Here is a 20,443-nt window from a genome sequence, read left to right as displayed (position 1 = left end):
GTGGCGCATGAGATGAGGCGGCCTCGGTCTCGGATGACGTCTCTCGTGACTTGCTTGACTCGCAACGCTCTCGCCCGCAACCGAAGTGGACATGCGGTGGTGAAGGCTGCCACTTTCTTCCACCACCGCCCTCCTTCCCCCCCTATACACTCCTTACCACCGCCGTCGCCATGTTCCGCACGCAGGCGAACCCCATGGACGACGCCGTCGGTACGTCTGCCTCCTGCCTCCACCACGCAGCCTACCTTGGCGCATACAGACGAAACTAACATAGATCGCTCCGCAGTCAAGGCGACCGACGAGAACCTTACGAGCGAGAACTGGGAGTACATCCTCGACGTCTGCGACCGCGTCTCCGCCTCCCCCTCCGGCCCCGCCCAAGCCATCTCCGCCCTGATCAAACGCCTCGCCCACCGCAACGCAAACGTGCAACTCTACACCCTCGAGCTCGCCAACGCCCTCTCCCAGAACTGCGGTGTAGCGCTGCACCGCGAACTCGCTTCGAAAGCCTTCACGGATAGCTTACTCCGGCTGGCAGGGGACCGGAACACGCATTCGCAGGTGAAGCAGAAGGTGCTCGAGCGGATGAGTACGTGGACGGAGGAGTTTAGGAGTAATGCCGAGTTGGGGATCATGGAGCAGGCGTATGGGAAGCTGAGGACGCAGCAGCCCGGGTTGACGAATGTGGCTGCGCCGAGTAAGCCGGGGAAGCGGGAGATTAGTGGGGAGGATCGGAGGAAGGAGGAGGAGGAATTGCAGATGGCGTTGGCGTTGAGTGTGCAGGATAAGGGGGGGAGTGGGGAGGAGCAGAAGAGGGTTGGGGGGGATGATGTGGTGGTGGGGGAGCAGGCGCAGCCGGGTGCCGCACAGCAGCAACAGCAGCAGCAGGGCACGACGGCGGCGACGGTAAGTAGAGTGCGAGCGTTGTATGACTTTCAGCCGTCCGAGCCGGGGGAGTTGGCGTTTAAGAAGGGGGATATCATTGCCGTGCTCGAGTCGGTGTATACGGATTGGTGGAGTGGTAGCGTGAAAGGGAATACGGGCATCTTCCCGTTGAACTACGTGGAGAAGCTGCAAGATCCGACGAGAGAAGAGTTGGAGCGGGATGCGCATATGGAGGCGGACGTGTTTGGCGAGATCAAGAATGTGGAGAAGCTTTTGGCGTTGCTGAGCGTGAGTGCGGATACGGGGGGTAGGAGGGGTGAGAGGGAGGAGGAGGAGATTGGGGAGTTGTATCAGCGGACGTTGAGTATACGGCCGAAGTTGATTGAGCTTATCGGGAAGTACTCGCAGAAGAAGGGTAAGCTATCACAAGTTGCATCGGTATTGATACGCCGTCCTGTACTGAGATTGCACAGACGACTTCACGCAACTGAACGAAAAGTTCATCAAAGCACGGCGAGATTACGAACACCTTCTCGAAACCTCCATGGCGGCGTCGCATTATCAACAACAATATCCTCCCCGCCAACGCCAGCCCGCACAGCCTGTCTACCCTCCCCAGCAGCTCCAACCACAGTACACCGGAGCGCCGCCTCAGCAATATCCACCTCAAGGCCCGCCATCAGCGCAGGGGTACCCGCCACAACCCTCTTTCGCAGCGCAAAGCCAACAACATCTCCCACCACCGCATCAACAAGATCCACAGCGTTTCTACTCCCCCGCGCCCTCCGAGCCGCCGCCGCAGCAAGGCTTCAGCAGTCCTTACCCACCACAGAACGGCCCGGTGCCTTCGATCCAACAACCACCTCCCAACGGCACAGCAGCGCCAGCACCGTTCCACTTCATCCCTGGTGGTCTACAACCTCCAGCACCATCTACCCAACAGCAACAGCAACAGCAAGACATCCGCCGCAAACCCAGTCCCCAACCCCCACCATCTCAACATCCACATCACCCACCCAACAATCTATCCGTTGACGGCTACGGCGCCCCTCCACCATCAGGACCCTTTCAAGGCCAGATAAGACCAAACAGCATCCACACCCTCAACAGCGGCAACCCGCAGGAACTCGCGACGGGCGGGTACGAGAGTCCCGTGGCGGGGGATCGGAGGAGTTATCCTCCCGCCGCCGCCGCCGCCGCCGCCGCCACTTCTTACGCACCGCATCAACAGCAACAGCAACAGCAGCAGCGGATGTACGATGACCACCGTGACGGCCTGCCCAGTCGGCAGCGGACGCAGAGCTTCGAGACGCCGAGTTCGATGTACTCGTCTCAGACTCTTGAGGATGGAGTCGGAGGCGGGCAGGGGTCGTATGACGGTCACGCGCAGGCGAATTACGCCACCCCCACCCAAGCTCAACCTCAGCAGTACGCAGCCGGTGTTGGAATGCCACCTCAACATCCCTCTGCGCCGCCACCAGCCGCGCCGGTACCGGTGGCGGTGCCAGAGAGTCCTGCGCTGTCGTCTGTGGGGACTGGACAGTATCCCGGTGCGGCGGGGGGGTATCAGGCGTATCAGCCTTATTCGCCTGCGGTACAGCAGCAGCAGCAACAGGCGCAGCACGCGCAGAGGATGGGTAGTGGGAGCTCGGCTGGTGGTGGTGGAGGTGGTGGAGGAGGGGATCCGGGGGATTTCTATAGGTAGTGCGAAGAATATATCTCTGTCGCTAGGAGGAATGTATGATATACCTACTCTGCCTTACCGAATGAACGAGGAACATGACAACCACGCACTTTGCGTAGGCACTGTGTCAATATTTCAGCCTTGACCCACGAGAGATGACATTACCGTGCAGTCTAGGGCTGGTGTGTGTGTGTGGGGAACGCGTTTGTTCGAAAGCACGTGATATGCCAGTGCAGCGCAAGGGTACTACACAGGGGTGTGCGCAGGCCCATTGGCCGAGCAGAATACTGTGGTCGCTTCTATGCCCACCTCCGCAACCAGCCCAGCCACCTCCTTCTTCCCACTTTATTCGGAGATGGATATCTACACGCCCACAACAACGACCACCCCCTCCTCCGCATGATCCATCCTCATATCATCTCCCACCCACACAACCCACATCAACCGCTGCAGCGCCTCACCCACAAACCTACCGCAACCACTCACGAAACCACTGCATCCGCCTAAGAACAACTTACTGCCTCCCTAAGACTTGCCCTGCGCGGATGAACTCTGCAGATACTGATACGCGAAAAAGGCCGCCGCGCCTCCGACGAGAATGAGGGCGTAGACGCCGATGCCGAGGCCGGCGGAGTCGGAGGTCGTCTTGGGAGCGCCGGGGGTGGTGGAGGTGGAGGGTTTGGGGGCGGCGTCGCCGGGCTGCAATACGCAATCAGTTGAGAGGCAGTAGGTAAGTAAGTAAGTAAGTAAGTAAGTAAGTAAGTAAGCAAGTAAGGTGGGGAGGGGTCGGTGGGGTTGCGGGTCGTGGGTAGGGGGTGTAGGAGGGGTGGGAAGAGGGGTTGGGGAACGTACGGCTCGCTTCAGGTTGCCAATGAGCAGGCCATTCAGGATTTCCCTCGCTTCGTCACTATGTCCCACATCCTCGAAGGCTTCGGTTGCGTCTTGCCCGCCTACGTCTAAAAGCACTTCTTCGCCGCCGCTATACACACATATCCCACCTTGGTCAGCCCACACGTTGGCTTCTTCACGAGCGTGGTGGGGTTGGGAGAGGGGGGGGGGAAAGATATTGCGTACGGATGCTCATCCACGAAGCTACTCGCATTGTACACTTTGTCGTGCACCACCAGGTACAAGTCGCGCTTGCTCGTGTGTTCCGAGATGTCCGAGTACGTGAATTCCTTGCCGTCCGCCATCGTGTGTCTGCCGTCGTTTCTATCTGCTCCTTCTCCGCTGGTCTTGCTGCTGTTTGGGGTGTCTTTTCACCGCCAACACTCTTCAAATTGTGATTCGATTGAGCTTAGGAAGTGTTGGTCGGAGGGATGATTTTCGTTGACGGATTGGTGAAAGTGGCACTTTGTAGGATTTGATTTCAATAATGGATTAGGTGGACTGGGTGAGAGTACAATTGCCGAATGGGGAGGTAGCGGGATGCGGGAGTTGAATGCCTGAGGTGGGGAAACGAGCCGCCGCACACTTTCCCCCTCCCTGCAGGGTCCAAAGCTCGGCGGAAGTCGGAGACATCCTACTTTCACGTGACTCTAAGAAGGTGGGTGAATGTAACGGTATGGTGGAGGGAGATTAAGAACAGCGCGCTTGCGCATGTTCGTTTGTTTTCATCTATCTTTCTTCCCCTCCCACACCCGGGTATCGCCGTTGGCCAAATGACCTCCATTCAAACCTTTGCCCTTACCGTCCATCAACACCTCACCCTCCTTGCCACTACTCCGACTGCCATCCCCATCCCTTCCGACCCCACCACCCCTTCTAACCGCACCGATGATGCCCCTAATCCTCTCCCCGACCCGCCTCGCCAGCACCACAACGGGCGCAGGCGGCACCTCCTCCGGCAGCGCAAACCTCCTGACCAGAAAGTTGAAGATACTCCCGAACCCCAGCGCGATGACCGTAGACGTCAAAATAATGACGTTGTACGGCATGCTGAAATCGGGCGTGGGAAGCGGGAGTAACAGACTTGTCGTGCGGAGGTAATAAGATGAGTCTTGCCCCTCCATCTCCTGCTGCTGCTGCTGCTGCTGCCGCTGCTGCTCGCTCGGAGATGAGGATAGGATGCGGATAACAGCGGGCGCAACATCAAACCCCCTATTCGCGTCGGGCGGGTACTCCGTATATCTCAGACTCGCCTTCTCGACATCATACCTCAACTCCACCGTCGAGTCCGCAGGCAGAGTAAGTAGTAACTCCAGATGCGTGCCGCGTTTGCGGTCGAGGGCGGGGGTGTAGTACATCTTTTCTATGCTTGCTCCGCCACCTGCGATCTGTAAGGTGTGCATGTACGGTCGCAGAAACCATGGCAGGCTTTCGAGGTAGACGATTCGCTGAGGGTAGGGATGGGGGTTGCGCAGGATGGTGTGCATGCCGCCGCGCTCTTGGCCGTGGCCGGTTAGTTGGCGGCTGGCGAAGAGAGGTGGAGGCGTGAGAGGGGATTGCGCGGAGATGCTCTCTTGTGGTAGGCTGAGATCGAAGGTGCCTTGTTCGGGTAGCTCGAATCGTCGCACGTTTGCGTTTGGGGAAGCGACTTGCCGTCCACCAATCGATAGGTCAACAGTCCGATCTGACGGGACTTCCAAACTGATATCGTACGCCTGCTCCTCGCCGCCGTCGTCGGCGGCAAGATGACAACCCCCCCTCACCGGCGAGCCAAAAATCTTACTCAAACTCCACGCCATCTCCCCTTCCCGTCGCTGGGGGTAGCAAGTATCATGCCCATGATAATGCTTCGACTCATCGCAGACAATCTCCTCGATCGGTCTCGGCCGCGGAATCGGATCATCGCGCGGTCGCATGCTGCGCTCGATATCCATGACCATATCTACTGTCTGTTCGATCTCGATTCTGCAGTCACCCGCCTCACCCTCGCCTTCGTGCTTGCTGTCGCAGACAGTTCGCACGTCAATGCTCATGCTCTGCCAATTCGCGTCAAACACTTTATGCCCGTCCAACAGACTGCTTATCCCCGCCTTGCCTTTACACGGTAGGAGCTTCAGGAACGGCGTAAGGTTCTCCGTACATACGACTTCGTTCGGTAGCATGCCATGCAGAAGCTGCAAACTCCCGTTCCTCCCTCCCCTTCCAGCACCCAGACTCCCCTCAGCTTCAAACGTCAAGACCGGGCGCGTAGTCTTCGTCCCGTCAACGAAGTTCAAACTCGCGCAGAACAATCCCGACAGACTGTTGACCAGCGCGCTCCACCTCTCCTCCAACCCCCCACCCCCACCGTCTCCATCCTGCCCTCCACCTCCGTCACCACCAGCATCCAACCAAGCCCATATCTCCACCCCCGTTCCCCCCTCCCTCCTCCCACCCCTCGGTCTGCTGCCCCAACTCCCCTCATCCCACCGTCCCCATGCGAAACGCAGGTGTAGCTCTTCCGTCCGCGAGTACTGCAGTATCTGTCCGAGTGAACGAGGGAAATAGCGGAAGTGTTGCGAGGTGTAGGCGGAGAGGGCAGTGGAGGCGGTGAAGTTGAAGCCGGCGTAGAGGTAGCCGGAGGGGAGGGGGAGGAGGTGGAGGTTTTCGGTGTAGGATTCTGGTGGGGTGGAGGGGGTCGAGAGGGCATGGGTCAGGAGGGTGGTGGTGAGGGCGGCGGGAAGGGCGAGGAGGGTGGAGAGTTTCATGTTGGTGCTCCGTGGCTAAGGGGGGTCAGAGTTATTGAGGACTGGAGAAGGGGAGATGCGAAGGGTGCGATGTGAGATCGTGACTTACTAAGCGGGAACGATACGTATGGGGAAGCGGGAGGCGAAGCCGAAGCGAGCCCGAAGCCCTGCGCTAGCTGCGGTAGATCACTGGCCAATTACGGCTTCTCGTACATCTTTTGCTACACGCCTATACGGGCAATCGAATTCACCTCCAGACAACCCCCACCACTCCTCATACCGCGTGCGGGACAGCACATCGACACGCCGGCGAAGGCGCTCCAAACAAACCCATCCCATCCCTCTCGACATAGTGTTGGCCCACCATGGCCGCCGAACAACGCCGCGCCCTCGAACAGCTCATGGGCGACATGTCGTCGGGCGGCGGACTAGGCACCTTCAAACAACCCGCCCTCACCCTCCACGACCCCAAGGTCTGCCGCTCCTACGTGGCCGGCTCCTGTCCCCACGACCTCTTCACCAACACCAAACAAGACATTGGCGCGTGCCCCCGCGCGCACCAGCCGAACTTGAAGGAGGAATATGAGGCCCTCCCGGCTGAGGAGAGGAAAGCGCTGGGATTCGAGTGGGATTATATGAGGGACATTCGGAATTATGTGGACGATTGTGATAGACGCATCCGGCAGTCGCAGGATCGGCTGGAGAAGACGCCGGAGGAGGTGAAGCAGACGAATGCCTTGCTGAAAGCGATCTCGGACTTGGCGCGGACAATCGAGGCCGGGTTGCTGGAGGTGGAGATTTTGGCGGAGGAAGGCGCGGTGAACCTGGCCGTGCAGGAGTATCATAAGCTCAAGCTCGCCAAGAGCACGAAGGAGGAGAAGGAGAGGGAGTTGAAGACGCTGTCGGACACGTCGGGGCCGAGCGGGCATCAGAAGTTGCAGGTTTGTGATGTTTGTGGGGCGTATCTGTCTCGGCTGGATAATGATAGACGCTTGGCGGATCACTTCTTCGGGAAGATGCATATCGGGTATGCGTCGATGCGGAAGGAGAAGGCGAGGTTGGATAAAGAGTTGGCGGGGCGGGTGGAGCCGGGGAGGGCTGTGAAGCAGGAGGGGTTTGGGGATGGTGGGGGCAGGGGGTTCGAGGATGGGTATGGAGGTGGGGGGCATGGCGGTGGAGGTGGGGGATGGGGGAGGGGAGGGCGTGGTGGGGATGAGAGGTGGGGTGGGCGCGGCGGGAGAGGAAGGGGGAGGGGCGGGTATTCGCAGAGGTGGTAGTGGCATGACACGGATAGGTTCATTGACTTGCTCGAATTTAGCGAGGCGTCTTGGTCGGAGAGCGACGAATGGTGGACGGAGTTTTTATCTTGATTGATGCCGACGTGAAAGTGGAATGAGAGGCCATGTCTCTACATCGCGTGTCTGTATGCTACAGTTTGATGACCAACCCCGTACGGCTTGCGGTCGCGGCCGCTGTCCGGGTACAGCCCTCCCGTCTCTGACGTTGTCTCCATCCCGCATGTCGCTTATCATAACAGGCCGAACACAAAGACGAACAAAGCCAGTGGAACAAGCCGCGCAGTCGGTGCCTCGACACTCCCGCCCGATTCTGCAATCGAAGTTGACGAACCGCCCTTCGCTTCGCGAGACGGAGTGGCCGAGGCCACTGATGTCGGGTATACGCTACTCGTGAGCGAAGCGACATTGACAGTCATGGCAGCGGCAGTGCTGTTGGCCTTGACACTAGGTAGTGGTAATGTGAACGTGGTGCCATCTACGACAAGCCGACCGTCACTTAGACTCAGGGTGTGCCCATTGATTTCTGCCGCCGCGTTGGTGGAAGATAGAGTGATACTGCCGTCAACAACGAGCTCGAGTTCGCTGCCAGACTTCATCTCCTGTACGCTCCAATTCTGCACCTGTGCTTTAGTAGTGGTGGTGGGAGGGTCGTTGGCTGTGGCGATCGCACCAGCAGCGACGAGGTAAGAGGTCTCGTCTATCTGTAACGCAGATGGCGCCGCACTCAGGCTGTGGCCATTCATAGTCTTGGCTTGACCACCGGCAGAAAGCGTTACGCTACCATCCACGATGATCACGCCGTGCTCGCCAGGCATTCCGACGGCAGTCCAGAATTGTCCTGCCGCTGAAATGGTAGTAGCAGGTGAGGGAGCTCGCGGCATGTTCGTCGTGGCAGTCGCAGTGTACAGCGAGCCGTCAATCACTAGGCTGTCGTGTTGTGCGCTCAATGTATGACCATCGATAGTGCGAGCAAAAGCTCCTGCTGTTAAGGTGATACTACCGTCTACCACAAGGACGCCACTCGCGCTTGCAGCGGCTGCCAAAGTCCAGACCTGACCAGCTACTGACAGAGTGGCTTCAGTGGGCGTGACGGAAGGCTGTGATGAAGTTGCGTAACGCGACCCATCGACGTAAAGCACTCCGGAGGCGACGCTAAGGGTATGGCCGTTGATGGTTTGCATGGCTGCGTTGGATGATAATGTGATACTGCCGTCTACGACGGCCGCGCCGCTCAACGAAGGGTCTGCCGCTACTGTCCATACTGCACCGTCGGCTGTGAAAGTCATTAGAGCGGCTGCAGAGGCGGTTGGCATGGGTTGCAAGATCGAGCCGTCAATTCTGACCGCTCCAGACTCGACGCTGAAGACGTGGCCATCGATCGTTCGAGCACTGCCCTCGTCTGATAACGTGATGCTGCCGTCCAGGACCATGACAGAGGGATTCGCAGGGTCTCTCGCAGCAGTGTAACTCTGGCCTGCAATCTCAAAGGTGGTTGCCGGGCCAGTCGCCTGAGGGTTAGTTGAGATGGCATGCATTGGTATCGTGCTGCCTCCGACCACCACTACACCTGCACCAACGCTGATGGTCTGCCCTCGAAGGACAGTCGCTGCCCCTCCCGCGCTAAGGGTTGCAGATCCGTCTACTACCACAATGGCAGAATCGGTGCCAGCAGCTAGAATGTAAGTTTGGCTCGCGTAAGTCATCATCGTCGCCGCGGGCACGGCTACGACGTTCGGACTCACGACCGCGAGCGATGGTAGCGAGGTTGTACCAACCGTCAGACTATCATCATCCATACTTATGGTCTGCCCTTCCATAGTCGATGCTGAGCCGCCGGGCGAGAGAGTCTCAACCCCTAAGATCACCGTTTCAGCTCTGTAAGAGGCCAGAGACGCGGTGTAGACGCTGTTGTCCACGGCCACCGTGAGTGGATTATGTTGGACTGTAGCTGGAGCGCTACCGCCATCAACTCGTGTTTGCGGTAATGCGGTCGCAGCAGACTCTAGCACAGATAGGGCGTTGAATGTGCCGACGGCCTGGGCCAGGCCAGTTGTAACCGCTGGAGTCGAGTCGCTTGCCACATTGTCAACTTTTGATTCTGTCGCAGCAGACTGTAACACAGACAGTGCATTGATTGCAGCTGACGTTTGGACTGGATCGTCGGATGCAGTTGCGGATATTTCGCTCACAACACTAATACTGGCATCCGAGCCGGCTGTACTCAGATTAGTCAATTGAGCCTGTACGCTGCCAGGGTCGGCGTTAGTCGTAGGAGACACTTGTGTGGGATCTGCCGAAAAGGTGCTTTGACCAAGAGTAGCAACGGCTGGAATCTGCAAGCCTTGTTCGCCGGAGGGGAAAGGTAAAAGCGGGTCAGGCTGTGACAACACTGCAGAAGATGCAGTTGTCGGGGAAGGAGTCGGGGCTTGCTGGGAGCTCTGCGGAGAGGCCGGTGTGGTAGGCATGGCGGCCTTGGCCGTCGAGGACAAAGCGTAGGGTGGGTATTCGTCACTTGGGTCAGTAGGCTCTGCTGCGGAAGCAGCTGCTGAAAGTATTGATGTTGATTGTCAGCGTCGATTCTCGCAACTACAGGAGTTGTACGTACGAGTCAGTGCAATTGGGGGGTCATAGAGACCGTGTACGACATCTGCGCATTTGGACCATGCCGCATCGAGCGTCTTGAGGCCCCCTCCAACGTCGACCATGGGCTTGTAAGCACCTTCGAAGATGGTGCTGCACAGCGGATGATCCGTGTACAGGTCGCAGCCGAACGCTCCGTTCGGGTTCAGGTAATAGGCCTCCGGCTCGGGAACCCCAAAACGTGACCAGTGTATGGATTTGGCGGTGCTTTCCAACTCGTAACCGTGCGCGCCGCTGAGACTGATCACGGACATCCAATTCATGTAATCTGTGCCGCCGTGGGCGATGGCAGAGGCGACACTACTCATGTCAACGTAGCCAACTGTGATGCCGTGGAAGCTGTAGACGACGCTTTTGACGTCTGTTGGAGCTAGGGTGAGCAAGACATTGTGATGGACGGAGCCGAGAGTCCTCGTTGTGTCGAGTGTTTGGCCGTTGATATTCCAAGACCTCGTCATAGCCACTGCCGAGAGCGAGTCCAGACGCAAATATATACTTGGCGACGTGAAGGTGACTGCTGTGGATTGTCCTAGTACTGAGTGCACAGCTGTGACCGGGGCAGATTCATTGCGGTGATCGCTGTAATTTCTACGAGCCTCGTCGCTCCAATAGAACAGCTAGTCCGCAGTCAGTACCTTTCAGGCCGACGGTAGCATCATAACGCACCTGAACGTTATTGCCGAGTATCAAGCACTCCTCGATGCCTTCTGAACTCACTTGTGGTCCTACACCCAACGAACCGTGACCAGGTATCAAAGTCGCGTTTCCGTTCGCTATAGCCGTTGCTAAGGCTGGTGGCCAGAAGTTGCACCATGGGGAGTTGGACGGTACTGGATTCCTGTCGGGTACTTTGTTCGTCTTCGTCCAACCGATACTGCTGAACCAGGAGCTGTACAGCGCGCTACAATCCGTCCCTGTGATCGCACACTTAGGTTCTAGAGGTTGGCCGGGACCTCCAACGTAGTACGTAGTTGACGTCGTCCATGGTTGATGGATCGTGTTTGAAGCAGAAGCGGTGAACTGGCCACGGGCGTATGGAATGCCGCCTATCCTAGTATAGACATCCGCCGTGCCGTTGAGCTGTGTGATCGTTCGCGTGCTGGTGATGTAAATTGTGGTTTTGATATCTTCACCGGAACCAATCTGGGTGCTGGCTATATGAATGGCAGAATCGTCAGCATGCTCCACAGCCATCACGTCGGCAACTTGTATGTTCCTTACCATATTCGTCGATGGCATCCAGATATGAGGTCCAGGACGCCTGGCATGCTAATGCCGAAGCTGCCACGGAGATATTCGCGAACGAGGTTGGATGTGCCGTATGCGGTATTGCCACGGTCTTGTTACTCGAACGCCCAGGAGTATGTGTCGACGAAGACGCGGCAGTGGTTTCTCCTCGTGTAGCGCTTCGATTTGCCGAACTAGTGCCACTGGTCCTTGCCGCTCTGTTGAGGGACGTTTGCGGGTCAAACGCAGTTGCCACGCTCTGGTTGCTTCGGTGCCTGTTCAAGTATACAGAAGAAGACGCAGCGGTCGGTCCTGCTAATGTAGAGTTATAGGTAGCCGAAGCGATGCTGTTAATGTCTGTAGCACTTAGGGTCGTTTCAAAGCTAGCCAACGAAGAATTAAGTCCCCGAGATGATGATAGATTCGGTAACACTGTGGGAGCAGAGAACGGAGTTGAATCGAGGCCGCTCGAAGCAGAGGTATTGGTGAACCTAGTGAGGGGAGAGGAGAGGTCTTGTACGTTAGCACTTGAGGTCTCTGTATGTGTAGAGACAAGCATGCCGAGTCCAAGTCCAATATAGCTGGCGATGCCCAAATTGCCACCAGTGACATTCGCCATGGTACGACGGCAACAGCGAACCCGAGAAAGAAGATGAACGAAAGGAATGAGACGAGGAGGGCAATCGCATTAGGTCTGCTTTCATGGGAAATGTCTGGAACGATGAGCAATGTAGCCCCTACCCACACATACCTTTGCGGGAGCCACGGCGTGGACCAGCGAGAACCAGCTGAACCCAGCGGTCCAGGCGATATCGACGCCCACGCTCCTTCGAGGCCTCGCTCACAGAGTAGTTGTGACCGTTCAAGCCAAGGACTGGTTGGATGTGCGGTCGTACAGTACCCATGTCCCGTCCGGCCAACCAATGGCCTTGGCGAGTCTTGACATTGCGACGGCGATGACACTGCGGCCTTGTGATACTAGTGCGTTACGGGTTCTTCAGCTGAACCCTCGGATCCCAATCGCAAAAGCGTGCATTCAGCTCGCCATGTCAGTTGGGCGAGTTCGGACCGAGTTCCGCCGACTCAGCGTTCGTCGCACCGCAGACTGTTCCTGCAGTAGCCTCTTATGCGCATGCAATTGCGGGAACATCTGGAATTCGACTTTACCGGCACCATCTCTCAAAGCAGACCCCATGGTGAGCTGGAGGCAACCCTTGAGCCTCACACTACTCGCCATCTCCCTCTTCATCCTGGCCTTCAGCTTCCTGCCAACCCTCCTTCCCCGCCTCCGCCTTCTCTCATCCCACATCGTCCCGCTAACCTCCGTATACTCTCCCCCAAGCAAACAGTACAGCATGGCGACCGGAGGGTACGACAAGGAGCTCAACGCCGCCTTACTAGCCGTGCAAAGAGCGACGCTCTTGACCAAATCCGTCTTTCATCAGAACGCCAAGGGCACGTTAAGCAAAAGCGATGCTTCTCCCGTTACAATTGGCGATTTCGGCGCCCAGGCGCTCATAATAAGTGCGCTGCAGCACAACTTCCCGAGTGACGAGATCGTCGCGGAAGAAGAAGCCAAAGATCTGCGGGAGAACAGTCAATTACGAGATACCGTCTGGGAGCTCGTCCGTGATGCCAAGCTCTCCAATGCCACAGCTGAGCAAACATTGGGCGGTGCGGTCGGTAGCGCGGACAGTATGCTCGATATCATAGATAAGGGCGATAGCAAAGGCGGTGCCAAGGGTAGGATATGGACGATCGATCCTATAGACGGAACGAAAGGTTTTCTGCGAGGCGGACAGTATGCCGTCTGCCTTGCTCTCTTGGTGGATGGAGAGGTTAAGGTTGGCGTGCTTGGCTGCCCGAATCTGCCCGTCAGTGATAGCGAGCCCTTAAAGGAGGGAATTGGCACGGATGCTAGCGACGAAGAAGGCAAGTTTGGCGTTCTGTTCTCTGCGGTTGAGGGGCAAGGAGCTCAAAGTAGGCCGTTGAGTAAAGAGGGTCTGAGCGAGGGGAAGAAGATTGGCATGAAGCCCATCTCGAACATTTCCGAGGCTACTTTTTGCGAGTCAGTGGAAGCCGGACATTCATCCCAGGGTGATGCGGCGGCTATTGCGCAGAAACTTGGCATCACCAAGCCCTCCGTCCGAATGGACAGCCAAGCCAAATATGGAAGCATCGCACGAGGGGCGGGAGACCTGTATCTACGTTTGCCGGTCCGAAAAGACTACGTGGAGAAGATATGGGATCATGCCGCAGGTGATCTGATCGTGCGGGAAGCGGGTGGCCAGGTCACGGATGTGAACGGAAACCGACTCGACTTCTCGCTGGGCAGGACGCTGAAGAATAACAAGGGTGTTATTGCGGCGCCGAAAGATGTGCATGGCCAGGTAATTCAAGCGGTGAAGGAAGTGCTGGGCGCGAAGCAGTGAGCTTGTTGTACAATGTACAGTACATATCACCATGCCCGCGGGAGTAACTTGCGGAGGGCATCGGCCTTTACACTTGCACTACCAACCTCTCGGCCGTGTCCGCAGTGGATCGCTTCATACTGACCCTCCACGCCGGCAGCTCGAGGCGTTGCTCCTCATGCCAGAACACGAATTCATTTACCGGCAAGCCAGCGTAGCTGATAGGGTCAACATCAGTATTGCAAAACTCATCCCAGACGGCTCCCTCGCCCGTCCTCTCCGCAACCACGAGAAGCCTCCAGATTTCACCCTTCTGCTCCGCCTCGTTCTTGTAAAGCAGGGTTGGTACCAGTTGTGCGTGCCATCGCTTGACATCCAAGGCTTCAGCGTACTGTTGGAGAAGTGTCTGAAAAACATCCGTGCCGTTGCTGATGAAACTTTGCAATACCAGGCCAGTCGAGGGCCGGGCGGCAAGCTCGATCGACGAGTTGAGCGAGGTATTAGTCGACACGTAATTGCCGCTGTACGTCTTTTGAACGTCCTTCCATATGACCGCTTCGGCCTCACGCACAAGTTCCACCGTCACAATCTCTTGGATCTCTTTGAGTAACGTATTGCTGCCAGCGATCAAGACAGTAAGACCTAGGCCGTATTCAGGCATAATACTGATGCGTGAAAAGTACGAAGGTACGCCACCAGCTTTCGTCACGAAGGTCACTGGCCGCTTACTCTTCTCAAGGATTCGATCGGTCCGGAAGATCTCCCACGGCATACCATAGAAGCTCTCCATCCCTGTGCTCCAGCTTGCGGGTAGGAGCCAGTTCACGCCCGTCGCCAGCGCGTTATAGTGTGTCATCACGTAGCGGAGGTATTTGCTCATGTCGTCTAAGGAGCTATAGATGCCACCCGTAGGCTTGTGAACACCTTGATCGACGTCCCAGTATGTCTGGTCAACGGGTAGGACAGCATGATCGTCTGGCGGCGTGCTGAGACTTGTGAGAGTCATGTTCAGCGGGCCGAAGATTGCGTGCTGCATGTAGACATCGTAGTCCAAGCCTATCACGTTCTCAAGGACCAGCCCTAGCAGCTCGAAGGCTGTGTTACTGTAAGTGCTAATGGCGTTTGGTGCAAAGATTGGGTGGTGTGTCTTCAGAGCGTGTAGTAGATCTGTCCGGTTGCAAGGCTTGAGGCCACCGTACTCGTAACATCGTGGCAAGCCTTCCTTGCTCACTGGCGGCAAACCGAGCTCCGTAGGGTCGGTCTCTCCGTTGATCAAATCAGCTTGTATGACATCTCGCGGGATACCCGACAGCTGAGATGCCAAAACACGGATTGTGATGTCATTCCAGGGCATGTCGCCGCTGTGGGCATGCTTCAGCTCATCAATGTACAGCGATACAGGCTCGTCGAGGCTAAGATTGCCAGCTGCGTGCTGGTGGAGAATGCCGAGAACGGTGAAAGTCTTGGAGATAGAAGCGATGCGGTACTGACTATCGCCATCGATGTGCGTAACACCTGGCCGTGTAGCATTATGTACACGGGCAGAATGGAAGTGAGTCCATAGCGTGTCGGTGTTCGATGTAACACCGACTGAGAAGGAAGAGGTGTCATACTGCTGGTCTTCAGCGAGCTTCTCCAGTCGTTGATCGATCCGTTGAAAGGCAGCTTCCAGTTGTTGCATGCCGTTCTGCCATAGTGGAAGTGGGAAAGCCGGGCTAGGTTCGAAGCAATCGGCGTGGACAAGACGGAGAGAGTACACAATCAAACCAAGAGTAGAAAAGAACAACATGCGCCGGTAAGTGAAGGGTATCATCCCTTGAACCGATTGGTAGTGAGCAGGGTAGAGTTGAGCGAAAGGGAAGGGCAGGTCCGAATTCGTAAGTCACCATATACTTCCGAGCTCCACTTACACGTTGTACGTGTGATATGCTTTAAGCAATGGGCAGAGCCATGAGCGTTATATGCTCGAAGTCGGGCTGGAAGGCAACCACATTTAAAGACCTCGAGACGGGGGAAGCGCGGAGACGTTCCGCTTGCGCAAAGGCTCAAGTGTTTGCTTTCGATGCTTTGATGGTATAACTTTAGAGCAAATAAGACCGTTCTTCACAGAAGGTGTTGGGGTGCGAATCAGGCGTGGTTGGAAATGACGCGCAATGGAGTGGCCGACGAGAAGGTCAGAATGGCGCATAGCGTGTTCATACGTCTTGTGTTGGCCCCGTTCACTATCCACTTCAAGAGCCCTACATACCTGCGAGAGGGGACGCTCGAACTCCTGGACAAGCGCGTTTGCAAAGAGACCCTGCAGAGCACCGCGAACAATGTGGCGGTGAGAGAGTCAATAGGAATGGACATCAAGTTCTGGTCGGAGTTGGTCCTGTGTCTCAGGGCAGCGATACCGAGTCTGGAACGCCGCAGCTTTACCATTTGGGACCCGAGTGCTGTAGACTATGAGAGCACGTCCGGTGCGCTTATAGCGAGCAATTATCCAGGCTTGTGGAAAGACCTCGAACGGCTCAACGACCTGGTCAGCATTAGCCGCAACGTCCTCACAATCGGTTCGGTTGCCCAGGATCTCGCCACCGCACACCAAGTCGATACTGAGATCTTCCGTCTGGTCAACGCCTGTGTCAGGGTGACCGCACGTGGGTACGACGGTGAGGCAGGTACGGGCGACGAAGAGAAATGGCAATGGATTGTTAATGCGTACAAGAAGTTATTGATCACCTGCCTGCAATTTGTCAACAACCTCGTGGCGCAGAACGAGCGTCGGAAGATGATGCTGTGGATGGCTCTATTCGATCACACCCTCAACGACAGTGCAGATGTGATGGCCTTCAACCCAGAGGACGTGCCGGAAACCAGTCGAACGACGCTTGCAGATATGCCTAGTAACCCTGCGGTGCCTCCGCAATCGCTTATTACCAGCTACGATTTGCTTGTAGCATATGGCACAGACGGTGAAGATACTATTCGCCACTCCGAGCTCGATGCTGTTAAGACCAATGAACCTAAGATAAAGTATATGCCACCTCCTCGCTTCATCCAGTTAGGTGCCGAAGCGGCGTACGGCGGCGACAAGTCTAAGCTGGTTGGCAATTCGTACGTATGGTTCTGCAAGGAACGGCACAACCGAGCCATAGATTACTATTCAAGAGAGCCAACTCGCGGCGAAGAGTATTTGTTGCATGCACGACAGTGGCACCAAAGTGTATCAAGCGTAGAGGATACCGAAGACCATTGGCAAGCCCTGTATGAAGATGCTGTGGCCAAGTATCGGGCTGAGTGTGCGGTTTGGGAGGCGAAGATGTCCATGCACCGACGATCCTACGGCGGCGGCCACCAGCGCCACGAGGAAGACGAAGGCTTCGCAGACGGCGACGAAGAAGAGGGTGCGAAGTTAGAGCGGCGTGTCGAGGAGCTGGAGGCAGAGATTGCGAAGGAGCTGCGACTGCAGGGGCCGGAGATACTCACCACGCAGAACTTGCAGTATCGTCCTACTTTAGTCGACGATTTCAAGTGTCTCTTTACCGCGGAAGCGGGAGCTAGGATTTTGGAGTCGGGCAAGATCGAGCTTATGAAGCGGCTGAGCGACTACTCTCCGGATGCAAGCTTGCGGGACTTGCAAGACTTGTATTCTAAGGCCCCAGAGAACTCGAACCCGGACGGCAGTGTGTTGAACTCTGTTCGCAGACACGATCTCATCAAAGCCGAGCCTCACATTAACCAGCCGTCTCAGATCGATTACTATGGCGCGCTGCCCATGCCCTCCCAGCTTGATATTCCCTCTAATGACGCCGAGACAGAAGCTGCGAGTATGGACGGTGAACTTAAGCAAGCAGAGCCTGATATGATCGAGGATAGTGCGCCCGAAGACGAGGAGGAGGAGGATGAGGAGGACGAAGAGGATGAAGAAGAGGACGAAGACTACCCCGGATCGAACGAGGATGGACGCGGCTTACTGACCGACGTGCCTCTCATCCTCGGACCATCAGAGATTGAGGTCCTACCGATGCTCATCATGTCCGCTATTGTGCCACCGACACCTCGTCCGGGTATGTCAGAATCGGAGCGCTTAGAGCTTTCCAACCTCGCCTACGTCCGCACACAGATTCTGCTCTCTCAGTCCTCTGGGCGTAATTTGCTCCGTGAGCTGTTGATCTTCGTCGCGGCATGGGATCTGCGAGAAGAGGAGCTGTATTTCAAGTTCATGATCAAGATTCTCGAGGCCATCCTAAAGAGTGGTCTGATGCCGTACGCTTATCACGCTTTCCGGGATCGAAGTCGAAGCAAGGATATCATCTCTCCGGCGCAAGCGGTCATTATGAAGCTTCTGACCTGCATCTACCGCGGACGGAATCTGGAGGCTAAGCAAGCTCTCAGCGCCGGTCCGCAGCCAAAGACCGTCAAGAATGTCGAGAAACAAGCCAGACAAGAGACTGCTCGCAAAATCCTTGCTACAGCTCCGCTGCCAGATCCTCCCGGCGTCAAGCGAGCCGTGTCTGACCCACATCATCCTACAGAGTGTCAGCGCCGCCACTTGTTGCTTATGGGATACGCGCCGCCGTCTCGGACCGACTTACATACGCTCAATTTCTTGTTCACTGAGTTCAGGCAGCATATCATTCCTCAGACCTGCGCGTTGATCTTTTTGCAAGGGCAGATCCACGCTGGACGTGCGCAGCCCGAGGACTTTCCGCTGAATCTGTGGGATATGGAGAGGATGTACGAAGGCGTGTATCAGTTTCTGGAGTTCTTTGCTGTGGTATGCGAGGACAGCAATCCAGCGTCAGGCGTACCCTCTGCTGGACAGGTTGCCACTAATACACCGCCCAACGCGCTAGGGAGCGGTGGCTGGGGCAAGGGTGTGCTGGCCGAATGGGAGGCCACATCCGAGCTCGTGGCTCTGCTTCGTGAGCTTGAGGGCGGTAGTGAGAAACGGTCTGTGGGTGGCGGTCTACGTTACGCAAAGGGTGCCGCTATTGGGACTGTACCGTCTGCCGTAAGGAGGGTGAGTCAGCAGGCTGGTGTTGCCACTGTACCACCTGTTACGCACCCTGTCCCGCCACCACAGCAAAGAAGCTTAAGCGCTGATGCGGTTATCCCTTCGACTCAGACTCTGGCGACACACACTCAGAAAGATAAACCGGCCCCACCAGCGGTTGAGAAACCGTTCGATGTCGAAGGCGCAAACGAACACGGACATCTAGTCCTCCCACCTCTATCTCTGCCTCCGGAACTCGAAGATCCGCAATCCATCTTCGAAGCCGAGACACCTCTCGCCTACCCAGAAGATCCGATCGGGGGCGTACCACATTCTGCCGCTGGCGCTCACGCACCCGCACCACCGCCACTCCACCCCACAGCTGCGGACCAAGACGAGCCTTCCGATTTCGAATGGCGCAATTTGAAGAAGCTTACAGTCCTCGTCCTTTCGTCGCTTGTGTGGAAGAACAAGAAAGTCCAAGATCAACTGCGCGCTCATGGTGGACTAGAGGCGCTAGTCAGCTGTTGCAGGCCCGATGAGAATAACCCTTATATCCGCGAGCACGCCATTATGTGCTTACGCTTCGCTGTAGAGGCGAACGCGGAGAATGCTGAAGCGATCCGAAAGATGGCGCGCGAGCAGCCGAACCATGCGGTGTCCGGGGCACAACGGCAGATTGCGGCGAACGGGAGTCAGAGCGTCGCTCGGGAAGTTTTGTCTGACGGCGGTTACGAGACGTTTACGGATGGCAAGGGTCAAGTGGGACTACGACGCAAGGATGGTAGCGTCGTTCATACTGCTGGGTCAAGCGCTGCAGCGGTCGTGCACGCCGCGCAAAACGCCATCGACATGACCGGCCCTTCACCACCCGTCGCAGCTGCTGGTGCAAGTGCTGCGGCGGCCGTGCAGGCAGCAGTGGAGAAGGCGGGACTTGTGCCTCCCGGCTCAAGCGCGAGCACGAATGCTTCGAAGCCGCCACCTCCGCGGTTGTCACCCGCTAAGCTTACGGCCGAGAAGGCGGCGGAGTTGATGCAGAATGCTTTACGGGATCTGCCGCTGGGTGACAAGTTGGTTACGGATAAGCAGAAAGCGGAGGCGCTTGCGAAGCTGGACAAAGCTTTTGAGAGTACGGAGCGGGTGTTGGGAAAGAAACATGGTGGGAACTCTGCGGGTCCGTGACTAGAAGGCAGTGAACTGTTCCAGTGGGAGTTTGTGCGTGATCGCCTGAAGAGCTTGATGGAGGAGGCTGCGAAGAGATTAAAGGAGGAGGGTGGTAGGGTTTTCGAGGAAGGATGATGATGATGATGGGGCGCATATTATTGTAAGAGTAATGAGTGCTTGGCAGAGTTACGGCCGCCGGAACGGTCGTGGTGCGCATAACTTTCACCACCAGGAAGCTACGATACCCCACGAATTTATGTGGTTACTTATCTGAATTGTAAACTCACTTACCCAACCACGTCTCGTCGTATCTCGCTGCGCTCGGTCCAGTCGCACATCGACCTGCCTCGTTGCTTTCAAGCCATGGAGCCATGGACGCATGGCGTCTGATCGTGGTCCGCTTGCGAAATGCCGATACGACCAATGAGCACCCGTGTAAGGTATATCCACGCTGCGACCGCCTCCTAATCGCTGGAAGTGCTGGCGTTTTCAGACCGATTCCATACCAGCCAATTCTACCTCGGGCTCCATTTGCGATT

At 56.7% G+C, this 20,443-nt stretch overlaps 7 protein-coding genes across 7 annotated transcripts; 4 read left to right on the top strand and 3 right to left on the bottom strand.

Moving 5' to 3' along the window:
- Window positions 1–33: 33 nt before the first annotated feature.
- BAUCODRAFT_63285 (uncharacterized protein) lies at window positions 34–2,044 on the top strand (the record flags this gene model as incomplete). The annotated part of the gene is made up of 3 exons (XM_007674907.1): window positions 34–1,300; window positions 1,359–1,489; window positions 1,574–2,044. Coding segments are annotated over 3 exons (1,869 nt in total), but the record flags the coding sequence as incomplete, so codon positions are not given.
- Window positions 2,045–2,720: 676 nt separating this feature from the next.
- On the bottom strand, window positions 2,721–3,848 carry BAUCODRAFT_29858 (uncharacterized protein). Its single transcript, XM_007674702.1, has 3 exons — window positions 3,644–3,848; window positions 3,422–3,548; window positions 2,721–3,268 (listed from the first exon to the last, which is right to left on the bottom strand). Exons 1-3 carry the CDS (start codon window positions 3,760–3,762, stop codon window positions 3,095–3,097), a joined length of 420 nt encoding a protein of 139 aa, XP_007672892.1. The 5' UTR covers window positions 3,763–3,848; the 3' UTR covers window positions 2,721–3,094.
- Window positions 3,849–4,138: 290 nt separating this feature from the next.
- Window positions 4,139–6,248, bottom strand: BAUCODRAFT_29856 (uncharacterized protein). Its single transcript, XM_007674701.1, has one exon. The coding sequence runs from the start codon at window positions 6,202–6,204 to the stop codon at window positions 4,183–4,185; it is 2,022 nt and encodes a 673-aa protein (XP_007672891.1). The 5' UTR covers window positions 6,205–6,248; the 3' UTR covers window positions 4,139–4,182.
- Window positions 6,249–6,361: 113 nt separating this feature from the next.
- On the top strand, window positions 6,362–7,585 carry BAUCODRAFT_339297 (uncharacterized protein). The gene has a single exon (XM_007675006.1). The coding sequence runs from the start codon at window positions 6,549–6,551 to the stop codon at window positions 7,458–7,460; it is 912 nt and encodes a 303-aa protein (XP_007673196.1). The 5' UTR covers window positions 6,362–6,548; the 3' UTR covers window positions 7,461–7,585.
- Window positions 7,586–12,703: 5,118 nt separating this feature from the next.
- Window positions 12,704–13,780, top strand: BAUCODRAFT_63855 (uncharacterized protein; the record flags this gene model as incomplete). Its single annotated transcript, XM_007674933.1, has 1 exon — window positions 12,704–13,780. The coding sequence occupies one exon, from the start codon at window positions 12,704–12,706 to the stop codon at window positions 13,778–13,780; it is 1,077 nt and encodes a 358-aa protein (XP_007673123.1).
- A 67-nt stretch (window positions 13,781–13,847) lies between these two features.
- Window positions 13,848–15,548, bottom strand: BAUCODRAFT_64065 (uncharacterized protein; the record flags this gene model as incomplete). The annotated part of the gene is made up of 1 exon (XM_007674942.1): window positions 13,848–15,548. The coding sequence occupies one exon, from the start codon at window positions 15,546–15,548 to the stop codon at window positions 13,848–13,850; it is 1,701 nt and encodes a 566-aa protein (XP_007673132.1).
- A 296-nt stretch (window positions 15,549–15,844) lies between these two features.
- Window positions 15,845–20,205, top strand: BAUCODRAFT_29852 (uncharacterized protein). The gene has a single exon (XM_007674700.1). It carries the CDS (start codon window positions 15,903–15,905, stop codon window positions 19,920–19,922), a length of 4,020 nt encoding a protein of 1,339 aa, XP_007672890.1. The 5' UTR covers window positions 15,845–15,902; the 3' UTR covers window positions 19,923–20,205.
- The last annotated feature ends 238 nt before the right edge of the window (window positions 20,206–20,443 follow it).

The sequence above is a fragment of the Baudoinia panamericana genome (assembly GCF_000338955.1).
Source record: "Baudoinia panamericana UAMH 10762 unplaced genomic scaffold BAUCOscaffold_2, whole genome shotgun sequence".
NCBI lineage: Eukaryota > Fungi > Ascomycota > Dothideomycetes > Mycosphaerellales > Teratosphaeriaceae > Baudoinia > Baudoinia panamericana.
The sequence above is the reverse complement of the archived record's forward strand: the minus strand, read 5'-3'. Positions and strand labels throughout refer to the sequence as shown.